Source organism: Ambystoma mexicanum, chromosome 9 (assembly GCF_040938575.1).
Source record: "Ambystoma mexicanum isolate Mex_15411 chromosome 9, UKY_AmexF1_1, whole genome shotgun sequence".
In the NCBI taxonomy this organism is placed as follows: domain Eukaryota; kingdom Metazoa; phylum Chordata; class Amphibia; order Caudata; family Ambystomatidae; genus Ambystoma; species Ambystoma mexicanum.
Genome location: NC_090931.1, coordinates 387,336,904 through 387,352,802, shown reverse-complemented (window position 1 = coordinate 387,352,802; position 15,899 = coordinate 387,336,904). Strand labels below are relative to the sequence as shown.

The following is a 15,899-nucleotide window of genomic DNA, read 5'->3' as shown; positions in this document are numbered from 1 at the left end:
TGTGTGATGTGTGCATGCATGGTTGAGCGGATTGGTAGATGTGTAAAATAGTATGGGTGGGTACATTTGTAGAGATGGATTTATTTTGTTGGAGCTTGGGTTATGGGATGGAACTGTGCTATTGGGGGAGTCAAACATCTCTAAATGAAAACAGTTCAACTATTTCCAGCCTTATGAGCCCAAAAAAATGCTACCTCACAAATAAAGATGCAATGGGCACTTAAGAGAAAGTAGGGTGGTTGTTTGCAATGCTTAACATTTCCATTTGGACTTATTTATTTGAAAATGTATAAAGCGCTACTAAGGCCCAAAGGCATCTAGGCGCTGATATCGGCGGTAACGTGAGAACGTCTCCTACTCGAAATTGTACAGTTACTGAATTGGAACAAATTAGTTTTAAGTGCCCTGCGAAAGGAGAGGTACTCATCCATGACTCTTAGTGATAGCAGAAGTAAGTTCACAACCTGGGGGCCATAACCGAGAATGAACGGCCTCCCATTCGTTACCGCTGATACCTCGGTATTTTAAGGAGTAACTGCGAGGCCGAGCACAGCTGTCCTGCTGGACAGTAACTTACTATCTTATTCTGCAGATACTCTGGGCCAACATTGGGCACAGCCCCATGGATGACACAGAGTATCTTAAACTCGATCCGTGCCGCCACCGGGTGCCAGTGAAGGCGATGCAGAAGGGCTGAAGAAGGGTTCAGACGAGGCACCATAAGTGCCAGACTTGCTGCGGAGTTCTGGAGCACATGCATACGCTGAATCTGATATTTGGGTTGTCCCAGATATATCTCGATGCAGTAGTCCAGTGACCCCATTATAGTAGATGTTACTAACGTCGTTCAGCTGACTGGGGGTAACAGGATTTTCCTCAAAATGCTCAGTTTTCCATTTCCTGCACTACAAATTGCAGAGATCTGTGCCTCTCGCGAGCCATTGACAGAATCCTCACCCCAAGGCTCTTCACAGATGCACAGGCAACAGGGCATGGGCTCCGGGAGTCATGCCAATATTGAGAATTCCAATGGTTGTCCAGTCGTTTGGGGCCCGAACACCAGAACCTCCATTTTATTTTCATTCAGCTTTAACCAATTTTTTGACATCCAGTTACCTATTTTACCCAAGTAGTCCGTTTTTCCGGGGGTTCTGTTTGGAGGGAGTCCAGCCGAAACACTGTCATTGGCATAGGTATAAAAAAAAAATAAAAAAAAAAAAAAGACTCCTGACTCAACAATTAGATCAGCCAATAAAAGCACATATAAATTAAAAAGAAGAGGAGACATGGCTGTCCCTTGTGGAACCTCACAACTCAACCCAGAATTAGAAGAGTGGAACGCTTGAAAATAAATAGTGTGGGAACGCCCTTCAAGAAATGACTCGAACCACGCCCGAAGGGGTCCGGCAACACCAGTTTGCTCCAGACGGGTCAGTAGGATGACATGATACAGAGTATCGGATGACGCAAAGAGGTCCTGGAGAATTAGCACTCAGGCAACTCCCCCGGCTTGTATGGGTTTCAAAACTAAAGGAAATGAGTAGCAATGTCTAATGAACCATTTCATGAAGAAAGGGAGGACTGTGTGAAATCGCCATCGCAGGTAGGTAGACATGTGGTCTAAATGGCCTACTGTAGAACCATGTGACCAGTGAAACACTTCTGGGCCTCAGTTCCGTTATCTGATAACACCGGAGGCACTATGAAGTAGTATGACATTGGCATCTAGCACACAAACATGTGTTTATTTACATCAACTTGTGTTCCACTGCCAAGCATGATACCAGTTTCATTAGAGCATACACGACCTTCAGTGCAACCCGGTGCATGCGTTTAAGGAGAGCAAAAGAAAAAAAAGCATGTCCCCATCAATGGTTTGTGAGCTTAATAAATAAATTAGATTTGTTCAAATCAATTAATTTGTTTTCATTAACGCAGACTGTGCAACTGGTTGTAATAAAAGAGCACAGCAGGACTGCCTGCCTGTAACTGTGTATATGTTATAACCTTTCAGCCTCTTCATAACCATTTACCCCATAAAGTTCACCCCCTCCCCAGAAGTTTTTATCTATCATGCCATTCCAACTGTTCATATGGCAACGACCTGCATAGCAGCCATGTAGGAAATGAAACATTTCTTGTGAACTGTAACAGGCAGCAGGGCCGCCAAGACCATAGAGAACTACAGGAGCGTTGGGTTTGGAAGAGACTGCGCCGTAAACAGATCTAATCCAACTGCTGAGTGGCACCACGTTGACATGCTTCAGAGTTAAACTGATGCTAACCCAAAACATTTCTTTTTGCTGCCATTTCTTGTGTATGAAGAGGTTGCCGGTTTTCTACAGTTTTAATGAGTGAATGTTGCCTTTCCAACATGGCAGCTATGAAGATAAACAATAAAAACAGGATGAGCTGCCCTCTAGAATAGCATTGGCCATATTAAGTAGGATGATTTTGCATATATAGAGCCTCATCACGTGTTTGGTGGTAAATCGGCGCAATTGCCACGGGCACAAATAGCATTACCACTGGGTCGTGCGGCAGTATCAGTGCTGCATCACAACCTGCCATGCACGCGCCCCAGACTCCGATGGTAATGCCATTAGCGCACAGCAGTAGTTGCATCAAAATAAGGGCTACCGCCGGAAAACCGGCACAATATTGCGCTACCGCTGGCTAGCCTGGTGCTATTAGCCCCGGCGGAAATTCCGTTACCGTTAGAACGGCGGCTATTTTGAAAAATATAATCCTTTTAAAATCTCCACTCCCTGCAGCCATCCAGAACTACAAACCACCGAAAATGACACAGGAGAGGCAAGGGGGCCGAACATCGTCTCAGAAAGCCCAAGTTTAGTGAGGGTGAGCTTGTGGTCCCGACAGACGAAGTAGTGGGGCACTGTTGAGCTGTATGGAGCCAGGCAGAGGAAGATCAGTGGGCAGCGGCGCACAACCATTTGGGCCAACATCGCCCAGACGGTCACAGCAATTGCCAGCATACCCTGTGATGGTGAGGACTACCGTAAAAGGTGGAACGACCTGAGGGTACGGCTGCGGGGGACTGCTGGCCCAACACTGCTGTGAATCACTGGCAACAGGAGGAGGCACTGCCAAGCCACTGGTCCTCACTGCATGGGAGGATAAATGCAGTACAGTGCTCGACTTTGAGGAGATAGTGGGAGTCGGCAGTGCAGAGGCAGGAGCCAGCAGCCAGGAAGTGAGTGAACCCCAGTGCATGCACAAATGTCAAGCCAGTATAATAAGCCCCAGTGGACAGGGAAACAAGTCAGCAGTCCCCGAAGTTAGACATGCCGACAGGGCAGAGAGATGGGGCATCACATCATCCACCCCCAGAGCAGCCATGAGGAACGGGCACGAAGGGCACCTTTGAGCGTCACAGCAGTGGGTAGGGCAGGTAAGTGAACCAAACAAATGCCATGCACCCCTACTGACGCATCATGTGCCAGCGGGATTGAGGTGTGTGAACAATCAAGGCACTGTGCAGCAGTCACCCCAGAATGTACCGGTCCCAGTAGGCCTGACCCATGAGGGCATGGCAGACAAGCAACATGGAAGTACATGTCCCACACACAGACATGTTCCCAGCATGCCAATCATTGTGCACCACAGAACAGCCTGGCTGTGCAGCAGTGCCGGATAGAGCCATGAGGTTGCCATGGAATCAGCCACCCCCCCAACTAACCCCACCATGTCATTGCCACCTGGGGAGGGGATATAGGGTCATGAAGGACCACAAGCATGCATGTCAGACACAATCTGCCCCAGCACGGACACCCTGCCCTACCCAAACACAGGCCAATGAACAACAGGCCACAGCTCACACACGCATCACCACAGGTATACCCATGACGGTGGCCCATAAGTGTGGGGTCATATTCTGTACCCTTGCAAATTGTCTTACAAGCCAACACGCGTAGGTGAACAATACCTGACAACACTTCCCATGTCCACTAAATGCACTCGCGCATAACCAGAGGCCTCGGAGGAGGACGCAGCAGGCACATCAGGGAGTGCCCCTACAAGGTCGTCAAGGTCTTCAACCACCACCCCACAAAGGCACACACCATCCTCGCCATGGCACACGGACCGCTGTGCAATGCCTGATGCCAGAAAGGCCAAGCCTGCCGGTGGCACCAGAGGCCCTGTGCCAACACCAGCTGCCGTAGGCAGGGACAGACTCATTGCCTGCTTTCAGGGCCACTGCGGAGCTGCATGGGGTCAGCTGCCCGGAATCACCACCAGCAGGAGTACCACAATCCCCAGGTAGCCCTCCACACCACCAGCGGATGTCCACCCCCAAGCCGGACGTGGACACCCCATCACCTGGCTCACCTGAATTCAGCCCAGCCCAGCCCAGCGCAAAGCCCTAGACCCAGACAGCCTTGCCCTTTTCACAGTGTGCTGATGCAAAGGCTGGATGAAATGGAGCGCAGGCAGCGCGAGTCAGATGGCGCAGAACAGGTTCGAAATCAGTAACACGTCCACTCTGATCCTCTATGCCCAACATGTTGTGAGATGACAGAGGGTGTCTCTGTCCTTGCGTGGAACTCATAAGGCAGAGCAATGAGTTGCAGTGGCAGAAGCACCTTGTGGGAGAGTCCATAACATCCACCTCCACCACGCCCACAGATGTCTCAAAGTAGGGGACGCCACGGCCCCAGTCGCAGCGACTATTCTGCCCAAGATCACCTGGGGGCAGCAGGGAGGGCGGGGGGGGGGGGGGGGTTGAGAGGCCCCGACAGTGATTGACACTGGGACATCGGCCTCCATGAGTGGCCATGCCCGGGAGTTGGTGGTGGGAGACGGGAGGGGCAGATAGTGTGCTGGGGAATTGGTGGTGGAAGGGGGGGGATAGTGTGCTGGGGAGTTGGTGGTGGAAGAGGGGGACTAGTGTGCCGGGGAGTTGGTGGTGGGAGGGGCGATAGTTGGGGCACATAGTTGGAATAAAACAGTTGGAATAAAACAGTTGAACTACATCAATGCGAGGACATTCCTGATTGTGTCATTGTGGAGTTTATTTACAGAAGTGAAAGTCACACAGTGGTGCATGGGATGTGCAAGGGAAAAAGAAATTGCCAATCTCAATCAGTGCATGGTGAGCCAGTCTCCCCTCCCTCACGTCATCTCTGACATTGCCTGGTCTGGCACCATACTCAGGCACTGAGTCATTGTCCTCTGGGGCTGGCATGTCTACATCAGGGGGTAGTGGTACATTGCGCCTTATACAAATGTTGTGCAACATAGTGCTATCTTCCCTACCTTTATCAGGAGCGTACATAAGGTCTCTGCCTGTGTGATCTAGGCAGCGAAAACGTGCCTTCAGGAGTCCAAAAGTCCGCTCAATGCACACACATGTCCTCCTGTGTGCGTGTATGTAGGCCATGCTGTGCAGGGTTGTGGATCACACACATGAGACATCAGCAGGCCAGCTGCAGGTATTCAGAGTCACCTGCATGGGGAGAGGCACACAAATCAGCCACTGTGAAATGTGTGTTGGTGGACTAACCTTTTGTATCAGTGCAATGGACATCATGTGCATGCATATGGGGACTCATCACATGGCATGTGCCTTTACAATGTCTGTGTATGCAGTGCCACTGGTAGCATGCATTCTTTGACCTTGACATGCACCCGGTTACATTGCAGTAGATGTTTGGTAATGTGTCCGTTGGCGACATGAGTTCCTGTAGACGGCCTTGGGTCTGTGTATTGCTCTCTTGCTTGTGTCATGCAGGGTTTTGCATCAGCCTTCCATATTCTTCTGAGGGCAGTTGGGCAAAATTACAGGGTGGGTGTACAAGGGTACATGGCAGTGGCAGGTCTGTAGTTGGGCAATGCAATGTTGCCATTTGTTTGGCATTGCTTTGGATCATGCATGATGCATTGTGGTACCTGTAGTCATGTGTGTATTTTGCATTGATGCTGTATGTGTTTGATGGGATGTCCATCCAGGTGTGTCCAACATGTGCATGCACCCTGTGCTGTACTGCGACGTTGGTGCAGGGGCCACCAAGGTACTACATTTGCATGTCAGGGCATGCTTTGTGTTATTCATTGCATCCCCCCCCTAATTTGGTCAGGTGCTTCACAGTACATGCATGCAAGCACTATCCATGTCAGTTGTCCGCCGTGCCTCTCCATGTATCCTGGCAGTGTGCTGTTCTGTAGGACCATGGAGTCGTGGGTAGTGGGCACAGCACTGCGCGATGATGAGGTTGGAGTCGCAGGTCACCTGCACTTTGAGGTAGTGATAGTGCTTTTGATGCCTGTAGACTGCTTTGTGGGCCTGGGGCCACCAACACAACATGGGTGCAATCCAGGGCTGCTATTACACTTGGCAGTTGGGCTATGCCATAGAACTTTGGCGTCATGGCATTTACCTGGGCTGGAGTGGTGAACAGTGCAATATGCTGATGCACATGCCGAAGGAGGGCATCCAACACCTGGCCCAGAGTGCTGGAAGGTGCCATCATCTAAGAATTGTAGTACGGACACTAGCTTCAGCAGTGGGGCACGGCTGTCCAGATGTTTATCCTGCTCCCTAGATCTTCCTCTATTGTACTTAGTAGCTCAGTTATAGTCTGCCTGTTGAGGTAGTACAGAGTCACCAACTGGGTGTCAGTGAGGGTCCAAAGTGAGGGCCCTACCCTTGGGATGGGTGAACGCCTTGCTTGGGCTCCCCTCTCCCCCATCCCCAACAACCACCTGTACTCCCTGTGCCCTGGCCTGGTTGTCCGGCATCTCTACTTCCAGGTGCAGCATGAGCAGCTGCCTGTCCCAGCTAATAATGGCAGCATGGTGTTGGAAACAGTGTTTGGGGTAGGGGTGTGCCTTGTGTAGCCCTCTGGAGTGCAGTGGATGCAGCTGTGGCTTAATTTCGACCCGGGAGGATAGCTCAGCAGCAACATGCTCGCCTTGGAAGCCAGACGGCACAAAGCAACACTGGTTCGATCCCCAGGTCCACACTTAGAAACCTCTGGGCATTAAGCGCGTTATAAATAACATATCATAACTGCGTTCATTTACCTCCAGCTGGAGGTAAATTCTGGCTGTATTAGCCTACTCATGATCCGGCAGAGCGGTACTGGAAGTGCTAATTCCGTTACTGCCACATTTGAGGGCTACTGCCCAACTCGTGATGAGGCCCACAGTGGGCAAAGAAGAGTTGCAAAATGTGTATACGTTTGCAGATCCCATGACTGTACTTTGAAGAACACCAAAGTCAAGTTTAAATTGAACAAAAAGACAACTTTTAATAAGAACAATAACAAGAAAAAACAATGTAATGCAGCACAAGTGACAAAACAACATACTAAGCAGCATGAACACAAAACACACTCTGAAAAGCACTATCCAACAAATCTCCCCCAACTTAATTCGATTCACTCCTAAAATAGGGCAGCACTGTATCAAGCTTTTACCTTGATGCACTCGTTCTACATTGCAGGGAAGATGATTGTCAACAGGGCCCCTCTTATATGTATCTGCAGAAGCTCAGGCAAAGAATCCCCAACCCCTCCTGCCAGACCTAATAAGATCAAAGAGTTTAAGACCTTAAACAGCTGCTATATCCATTCCACATGTGCTTTACCTCAGCTTGCAAGGGACCATGGACACTATTAGATACAGTAACTATTACATAAATATAAGAGAAGACATACGCAGACCCATGCTTGTAAAAAGAACATTTCGTTGGGTAGGGATTTGCACCACCATATGTGCCACAGCAGTTCCTAAATAATTGCAGTGCAGAATAACTTTTCAACATGGCATGCAATCATGAGTACAATATGGATTCCAGTTTACCATTTACTTCTTTCCTTAATGCCGTTATATGAAAATATATATTTGGATAGGCGCACAGTAACAAATCCATCGCTGTTAGTGATGGCACGGGACAAATAGAACGGATCGAACGCAATCTCACATAATGGTGGAAAGGTGCATTTACATAGCTGCTACAAAGTAACCAAAGGTTTGCTGCATCCGTAGCGTAGTTATGAATTAATTAAATTCCTACGTGCGTGTGCGTGTGTGTGTCTGTGCGCGTGCGTGCGCTATATAGGCTCCCCAGTTGCTTTGAATCTCGCCAGAGTTTGTATTTCGCCACATTCGCCTTTTTGTCAGACCAAGTCTCCCAATTTAGATTACTGCTGTGAAGATCCTCACTGATTGGGCTCTGCCACGCTTGCATTTGATTTGACTAAGACTCCTAATCTACTTTAAAACTCACCACTGAAGGTATTTTACCGCCTGACCAGGTTTCCCACTTTAGATTCATACTTAGTCTGGCCAATGTTTATATTTTGAGACTGAGATACAAGCCCCCAAGAGAGGCTTCACCCCTGTTAACCCGATACCACCACCAGGCCCCAACGAAATGAGTGCAAACTATCTGGAAGCTAAAACCACATTAAGCCATTCGCCAATACAAGGCACCATCGTTATGGGGACTCACGGCCAGGAAGCCCTAGCACAGTAAAGATCCTGCCATTGGAAAAACCCCTATCACAAGCTCCAGGAAAACCACAGTGGGAAACCCCCCCCCCCCGCCCTCTCCCCTCCAAAAAAAGAAACTAAAAAAGCAGCCCATCCCAGGAATCACTTCTGCCCACGAGATAGCTATGGCCTGGGAACAGCTCTGCTCCTGAGATAGCTCCATCCACCAGGACAGTTCTAGACACCGGCACAGGCCCACTCCAGGGACAAGGTTTCTGGCTCTGGGATATGGTTTCAGACCAGGGATAAGGCTACCACTCGATATAAGGCTCTCCCCAGAGACAATGTTAACCCACGGGGCAGTTGACACCTGAAAAAGTGCAGCCCCTTGAACAGCTCACCCATTGGGATAGCCCTAGAATATCATCCTACAAACTACACCCTGCGACACCTCTGGTCCAGGCTGGAATAGCACAAACAGCCCAAGCAAAGAGAAAAATCGTGAGGACAAGCAGACAATCCACCAGGAAAAAATCCAAACAACCTACCATTTCGTGAAAAAATGGAAACAAGAAACCCAACCCCCAAGCATCAAGCTCACACCGCAAAATGCACCATACTAGGAAAGACCGCAAGAAACAGCCAAAACAGAACAAACCAAATGGAACAAAGCTAACCACCTCAAAACAACCAACTAACACCAAGAAATAGCACACCTACGTGCCCAACAGAAGAGAGTCCCTTTGCTGGAACAAGACCAAAAATCACTCTACTTATCATGCTCCCTATCAACCTACCACTCACTTGCACAAATGACCAACCATAAGAACCATAAGCACATAAGGAGGATGGTTGGAAACACAAAACAGAATTGCAATCCACAGAAGCACAACTGAGCGAAACAACCTCAGCACACCATTTGCCACAAGAAATTGGTGTGACACAAAATGACCCAAGTCAAGTAGACAGGCGACCCGGAAGAAAACATTTAAAAAAAAGCAACCTTCTTGACCTACTCAACGAAGAAACAAACAACAAAACTAAAGGCACAATCTAACAGAAAAACAGATCAAGTGCACCTCAAATTGCCAATGCCATTATCAAAATACAAACAAAACCGAGACAACAAACAGATACACTGCAACCTAGTCAACGCCAGATAAATAATAAAAAAACACAACAGAAATATATGAGCTACTAAGCGATGGAGGGACAGGCATTCTATTCCTCACCGAAACTTGCCTACCACATAACTTCCTAGTTAATAGTACACAATTCCCTACCCAACAACTTCCAATTGAAAGAAGCCAACTGAGAAGGAAAAAGAAGAGGATGCAAACGTACGCCGGGGAGGAGCTCACAGAGGGGGCGGAGATTGCACAGGCATTTGCGACATACTACGAGGCCGTATACACGGCTGCGGGGGGGTCTGCCTTTGGTAGACAGACCTAGGGAGGTAGATCCGGCAGTGTTGCCGCAATTGACAGCTCAACAGAGGGCTGATCTGGAGGTTGACCTTTCGGAGGAGGAGGTAGCGGCAGCCATATCCCACCCAGCTCCAGTCTGCGAAGTCCTCAGGACCGATTGGCTTCCCAGTGGAGGTTTGGAAGAGATATGGGGAAGTGGTGGTGGGACCGATGAATTGGCTGTTGCAGCCAAGTAAGCAAAATGGGGTACTACTTGAGGATTGAAGTGGAGCACGTATAGTAGTTCTCCCCAAACTGGAGAAACCGCCTGAATGCTGCGCCTCCTATAGGCCAATCTCACTCATAAATGGGGAAGCAAATGTTTTCGCAAGGATCCTAGCCAATCGCCTACTGGGGTGATCAAATACCTGGTGCACCCGGGACAATGGGGGTTTTTACCATCTAAATCCACCCGCATGAATATTTGCAGGGTGCATATGGCTAGGGAACAGGCCACCAACATCAAGGGCCCCCTCGCCTTATCAGTCAATTTTGAGAAAGCATTTGTCTCGGTGTACTGGGACTCGCTCTGGGACAATGCATTGCATGGGGTTCAGGGAAAATTATCTATGTCAGGTACGCTTGTTATAATGCGCTAATGCCAGAAGTGAGGGTTAAATGGATTTCCTCACAACCATTTCCCTTTGGGCGCCGGATGAGGGAGGGATGCCCCCATTTCCTTTACTCTTTGCATTGGGATTGGAGCCTCTAGCAGGCTACGTCCCAGTCTGGACGGGGTGTGTTTTTGATGGCCATGGGTGAGAGGCTGGGGGAAGACTGGCTCTACCCCTATCTTGACAATCTGCTTATCTACATGGGGGATCCACACAGCTTGTGCCATACAGTGACACGAATCCTGCAGGAATATCAGGGATTCCGCAGCCTCAAGGTCAACTGGCAGAAGACGGTTTTGTTTCCTCTGCAGGGTGAGGACAGAGTAATTCTGCAGGACTGCCCATATCCAGGTGTCGACAACGGGATTCAAATATTTAGGGATTCAGTTGAGTGGGCACTCCGATTTTAGTAGACTAAATACACACCCAATAATGGAGACGTTTATGCTCACTACCACTCACTGGCCGACCCTTCCGTTGAACTTGCTGGGCAGAGCTGATCTCTTTAAGATTATCTTTCAGCCCAAATTTGTATACGTACTGCAGCACGCCTCACTGCCAATTCCTGGGCTGGTCTTTTGGAAAATTGAAGGGGTCCTCATGGGGTTTCTGTTGGGAGGTAAACGGGTGTGCATAGCCCTCAGAACCCTACAGCAGTCAGTGTGGGAGGGAGGGGAAATAGGGCTGCCGTGCTTGTAGTGGTACTACTGGTTGGCCCAACCTGGGTGGTAAACGATAGGCTGCAAGGACTGCCGCACATTGCAAGGGAAAGGGGTTAGATGGCGGGGAGCCTCCTGATACAGATAGTAGATGGGAGGGAGAGGTGAGAGCTGGCACTTCCTCGTATGACGAGGCATGTGCAGCTGGTATGGGTTGAAGCACCCAGGCATGTGGGATGGCCCACCTTGAGTCAGCCTCTTTGGAATAATGTGCACCTTCCGGAAATCGTTAGGATGGGGCATTTCAGAAATTGGGATAATGATGGAATTCACATACTAGCTGATGTGGTGCAGGGGGGTGGCCTCGCTGCATTTGTGGTTTTACATGAGAGGTTTAGACTATGGGGCTGTGAAGGCTTCAGATATATGCAGCTTGCACACAATGAGATCGCAATTCACAGACCTGCAGGGGATACAGCAGAGTTCCCCCTTAGAGGCCAGCCTACCGACAGCACGAATAGGTCACTTGAACCTTGTATCAAGTGGTGTCGGCCTTCAGGTCCCTGGAGCTATCCCAGCTGAATGGCAGATGGCAGAGGGAGGTTGGAGCATTGAATCCTGAGGAGTGGGGTGGAGGCATTGATGTCCCCTCTGGAAGTTGGAATCTCAGCCAGTTTGCGTCTAGTGCAATATAATATCCTACATCGGGATTATTGCTCCCGCACAAAGTTGTACAAAAGGGGGAGGGTTAAAAAGGATGACTGTGTGCAGTAAGGCAGGCCAGGGGATACGTTTTTCCATATACTTTGGGAGTGTAAACAGGTGAAGCACTTTTGGGGAAAGTGTATCGACAGGCTGACAGTGGTTTTGGGATCGGAGATCCCCAGAGACCTGAAATGTGTGTTGTTTGGGGATATGGGGAGAGGTGAGTTTGACTAAATATGAGAAACTGTTCCTCGCTGTGGCTTTGGGGCAGATTCAAAATTGTGTCACTATGGCTACCTAATCAATAGACTACAATGCATACAGAATGCAGTAGACTAACCAAGAGAGAATACATCACACCCGCAACTCTACACTGGTTCCTGGTCAAAAAACTAATTTTCTTCAAAATGCTCTGCTTAACACACAGAGCAATTCACGGCCAAGCAGCAGAATTCATACAGGAAAAAATGTCCATCTACAAACCAAACCAAACACTAAGGTCCAGCAATGACATTTGCCTCGCATCTAAACACTCAAAGCAAAATGGAGGCTGGGGGGGACAGAGTTCTTCTGCATTGCTGCAAAACTATGGAACTCGCTCCCACAGGAAATATAAACAACAGAAGATCACCTAAAGTTCAGAAAACTGTTAAACACATGGTGCTTTAACTCACTGAGCTAAACAGGAAACATTTACAAAGAAAAACTGCCAAGACATCACAATGGAAACACCAAAACAACCGAAAATTGAGGAACGAAAACAAGACCGCCCAACAAAATACAATAGTTCATCACAAATTACCATAGTATAGTATGAACTCGACAGATCAATATATAAATGGCACAAAAGGACACAGACGAATCTCCGCTAAGCCTATCCAATATCCTGCATACTCACCCTCAAACACACTCAGACCTCTACCGCACCAAAAACCTAAAACAAACTGCACACACTCCACAACACTGCACAGGAAACTAAACGAATTACACACAAATCACCCATACACACTCATGTACCAAACACCACATAATGTCTACCAACTAAAAACAAACCAGCACACAGTGAACGGTTTTTCCAAACTGAAGCTACCAACAGCACATCAGAGCTCTCTTGCGCTTTCCCGCTCTCAGTTCCACTAAGCCCTCCTAGCACTCCTTCCTTTTCATATCCACCAGAGCGCCCGGAGACCATGAAAATCACAGCAGTGTGCGTTATTAATCACAATAACATAAAAACAAGATAACATAACAATCCATGCTAATGAGCTCCTACATCATGCACTGCCGCAATGTATATTCCATGCTGTCTTATGCAATGTGCCCTTAAATGTTCCTCCTAACCATTCACATGAACATAACATTTTAGGACAACACCAGAGGTATTCTTATTATACATGGCAGGGCTCGAAAGTCAGAATCGCTGAGCAGGAGCTAAAAACAACTGGGTGTTAGGCTTCTCCAAGTAGGCAGGAACTACGACTTGGGAACCTAGATCAAGTACTACGCACATTGCAAATCCAACCTTTTCACATGGGATGCACACTTTATCTTTTTGTCGAATATATGTGATACATTATATTTAAATGCATCCCAGATGTGTTCCAATTCTTTATTTACAATTAAAAACACTGAAGGTTAATATCACATATGCATGTTTGTAAGGCACCAGTTGGCGTGGGGAGCAAAAAGTAGCTCCTGTTAACTGTTATTTTGAAGCTAGCCAGGCTCTCCTAGGGTAGAAGCCGGAGGAAAATAGCTCCCAGCAATTCCGAACCCTGGATGGTAGGCGACCAGAAACCTTTGTATGAGCCTGAGGGGTTAGATGCAGCCGTTTGGGCCTGCTGGGTGAGGAATACTTAATTTCCTGTCACAAAGGGTTCATGGCCCCAAACTTAAAAGAGAGAGGTGCAGTGCTCCCATTTCACAGTCCACACAATAGCCTTTTATACGAATGTGCGATAGAAACACCCTGGAAGTTGGTGGTTTATGCACTAGCTAAAACTGTGTGGACTCCTATATCCTTAAGCAGTGCAAGCACTTCTGCTACCGACGCACTGTTTTTTTCATAAGTTCAGTGCAGAAAACGACTTGGTATACTTGCTTCTTCCTTTGGCTGCTTGGATACGTTGCCAACTCGTATAACATACATTGGCAATGCCAACAGTTTGGACTTTTGCGTAGGCTTGGGAAAGGCACCTGCCAGGCACTGCCATAGTTGGCAAGTGAATAATACTTATAAACAAGGGAAAATAATGTTTTTTTTTAACAGGACTCCTGTGAAGGCCATGCATAGTGCATATAAATGGCAGGCAGACCTGGTTAAGATATTTGTATTACATCACTGGCTGGTTTGCTGCTCTAATTAAGTCATTAATACTCAGAAGACTGCTTTGAAAAACAAACTGGCAGGCACTTCAATTGTAAAGTTTGATAGTTAGGCTTGACGAAAGCAAGCACAGAGAGTTCCCATGAGGCAGTGTTTTGGGGGGGGGGGCGGGGGAGTGGAATGAACTCGGTGGGAATGCAGGGATTATCAGGGCCATGGCAGTCAAATAACCAAACAACACCTGTGCCCCTCCTCATGTCATTTCTCCCCATCTGTACTCTAATACTATAGTTTCAGCTTTTAGGTGGCTAATAGCCTAAACTAAAAAATAATTCTCTAGTGAATTAAAGTTATGATTGGATTATGCTGCATCCACATAAAGCAGGTACCTCTGAACATGAATAATTGGTCCTTGGCATCCTGAAGACAGATTCGAATCCACGCAAAACCAACTCAACCCTTCAGCCTTCCAAGGTCAACACGTTTAGTACAAATTAATTGATCTTGTTTCCAAATCGCTTTCAAAACGAATATCAGTTACATCCACGTGGATGCCTGTGGAATTCATCGCCATATATAAAACAATTTATTATCATTATTATTATTTTTTAGTATCATCACAACTCCCATCACCTCAGAAATATATTATTTGGCAATTCTCATATGACAGCAGGATAAAACCTCACTTACCTCTGAAGTCATTTTGATGAGAGAGGCAGTTTTGTTATAAACCTGCAATAAAACAAAAACTGGTTTAATATCAGTAAACAAAAGAAACATACGCGCTATATTGAATTTCAGGAAGAGATCGAGTGCTCAGTTAATAAAACCTAAGTTAAGTTTCCCACCAAACGTTCTCCCTACATACCTGTTGAGGACATCTGCTTAGATCTAATGGTGTTTGCAACCCATGGTCTTTAAATGCGCCCCGTGACGTCACTAGGCGGCTGCTTGACAGGAGATCTGTAGCTTCACGCCTTTCCGCCCAGTCAGCCAATCGCAGAGGAGGGGGGCGGGGACTTGAAGGTTTCCCCAGGCAGATTTAAGGTGGAGCAGGGTGTTTGCTTCCGAGTGTCTTATACGTTTCCTAACCCTGGTAATCTTTGCAACAAAAGCAAACATCACGCTTGCTGAGGGCATGTAACAATATCTTTTACGAACGAGTTATGTAAACTGGCATGCTGAGAAGCTGCTTCCACTCCTTATCATTGTATCAGACTGTCTTCGCTCTGGGACACGATCGCTGCGAGGAAATACGAATGTTTCAGCTGTTTTTCATTTTGTGATGACTAAAAACCTGTTTTTCCCTACCTGTCATGTGATCTTGCAGTAAGGTCAAGGTTGGTTGGTATGCCTGTTTTCAACAACTTCCTGGAGGTTTTGTTCCCTGTCCAATTTATCGAAACGAACGCATGAAACGGGTTTCCTGCAATATGTGATGTGTTTATTGATGCCAGAACACGTAAGACACTCGGGTGGAACCAGCCTTTATTTTTTGGTGGGCTAGTAGGGACAGTTTTGAAAAAACAGGTGGTAAGTGAGGCTCATTGGGCTGTCTACCATAGAACTAGGAGAGACAATGATTGTTTTGGCTAGGAACGAGCCAGGGGCTCTGGCCTGGCTCTTAGGGCCAAACACCAGCAGACCCACGGAAATAACACACGAAACAGGA

General features: G+C 47.7%; 1 protein-coding gene across 3 annotated transcripts in view; it reads right to left on the bottom strand.

Annotated features, from left to right (window-relative positions):
- The window catches only part of ASL (argininosuccinate lyase), a 280,073-nt gene extending 264,620 nt beyond the window's left edge, over nt 1-15,453 (bottom strand). Inside the window, exons 1-2 of one of the 3 annotated variants that reach the window (XM_069614866.1) lie at nt 15,096-15,453; nt 14,918-14,959 (exon numbers count right to left, since the gene is read on the bottom strand). In XM_069614866.1, the coding sequence (XP_069470967.1) occupies nt 14,918-14,929 (12 nt within the window). In that variant the 5' untranslated portion in view covers nt 14,930-14,959; nt 15,096-15,453. Of the gene's footprint in view, nt 1-7,439; nt 7,534-14,917; nt 14,960-15,095 lie in introns of those variants that run through there. The other 2 variants (XM_069614867.1, XM_069614869.1) reach the window with 2 other exon arrangements.
- Nucleotides 15,454-15,899: the final 446 nt, after the last annotated feature.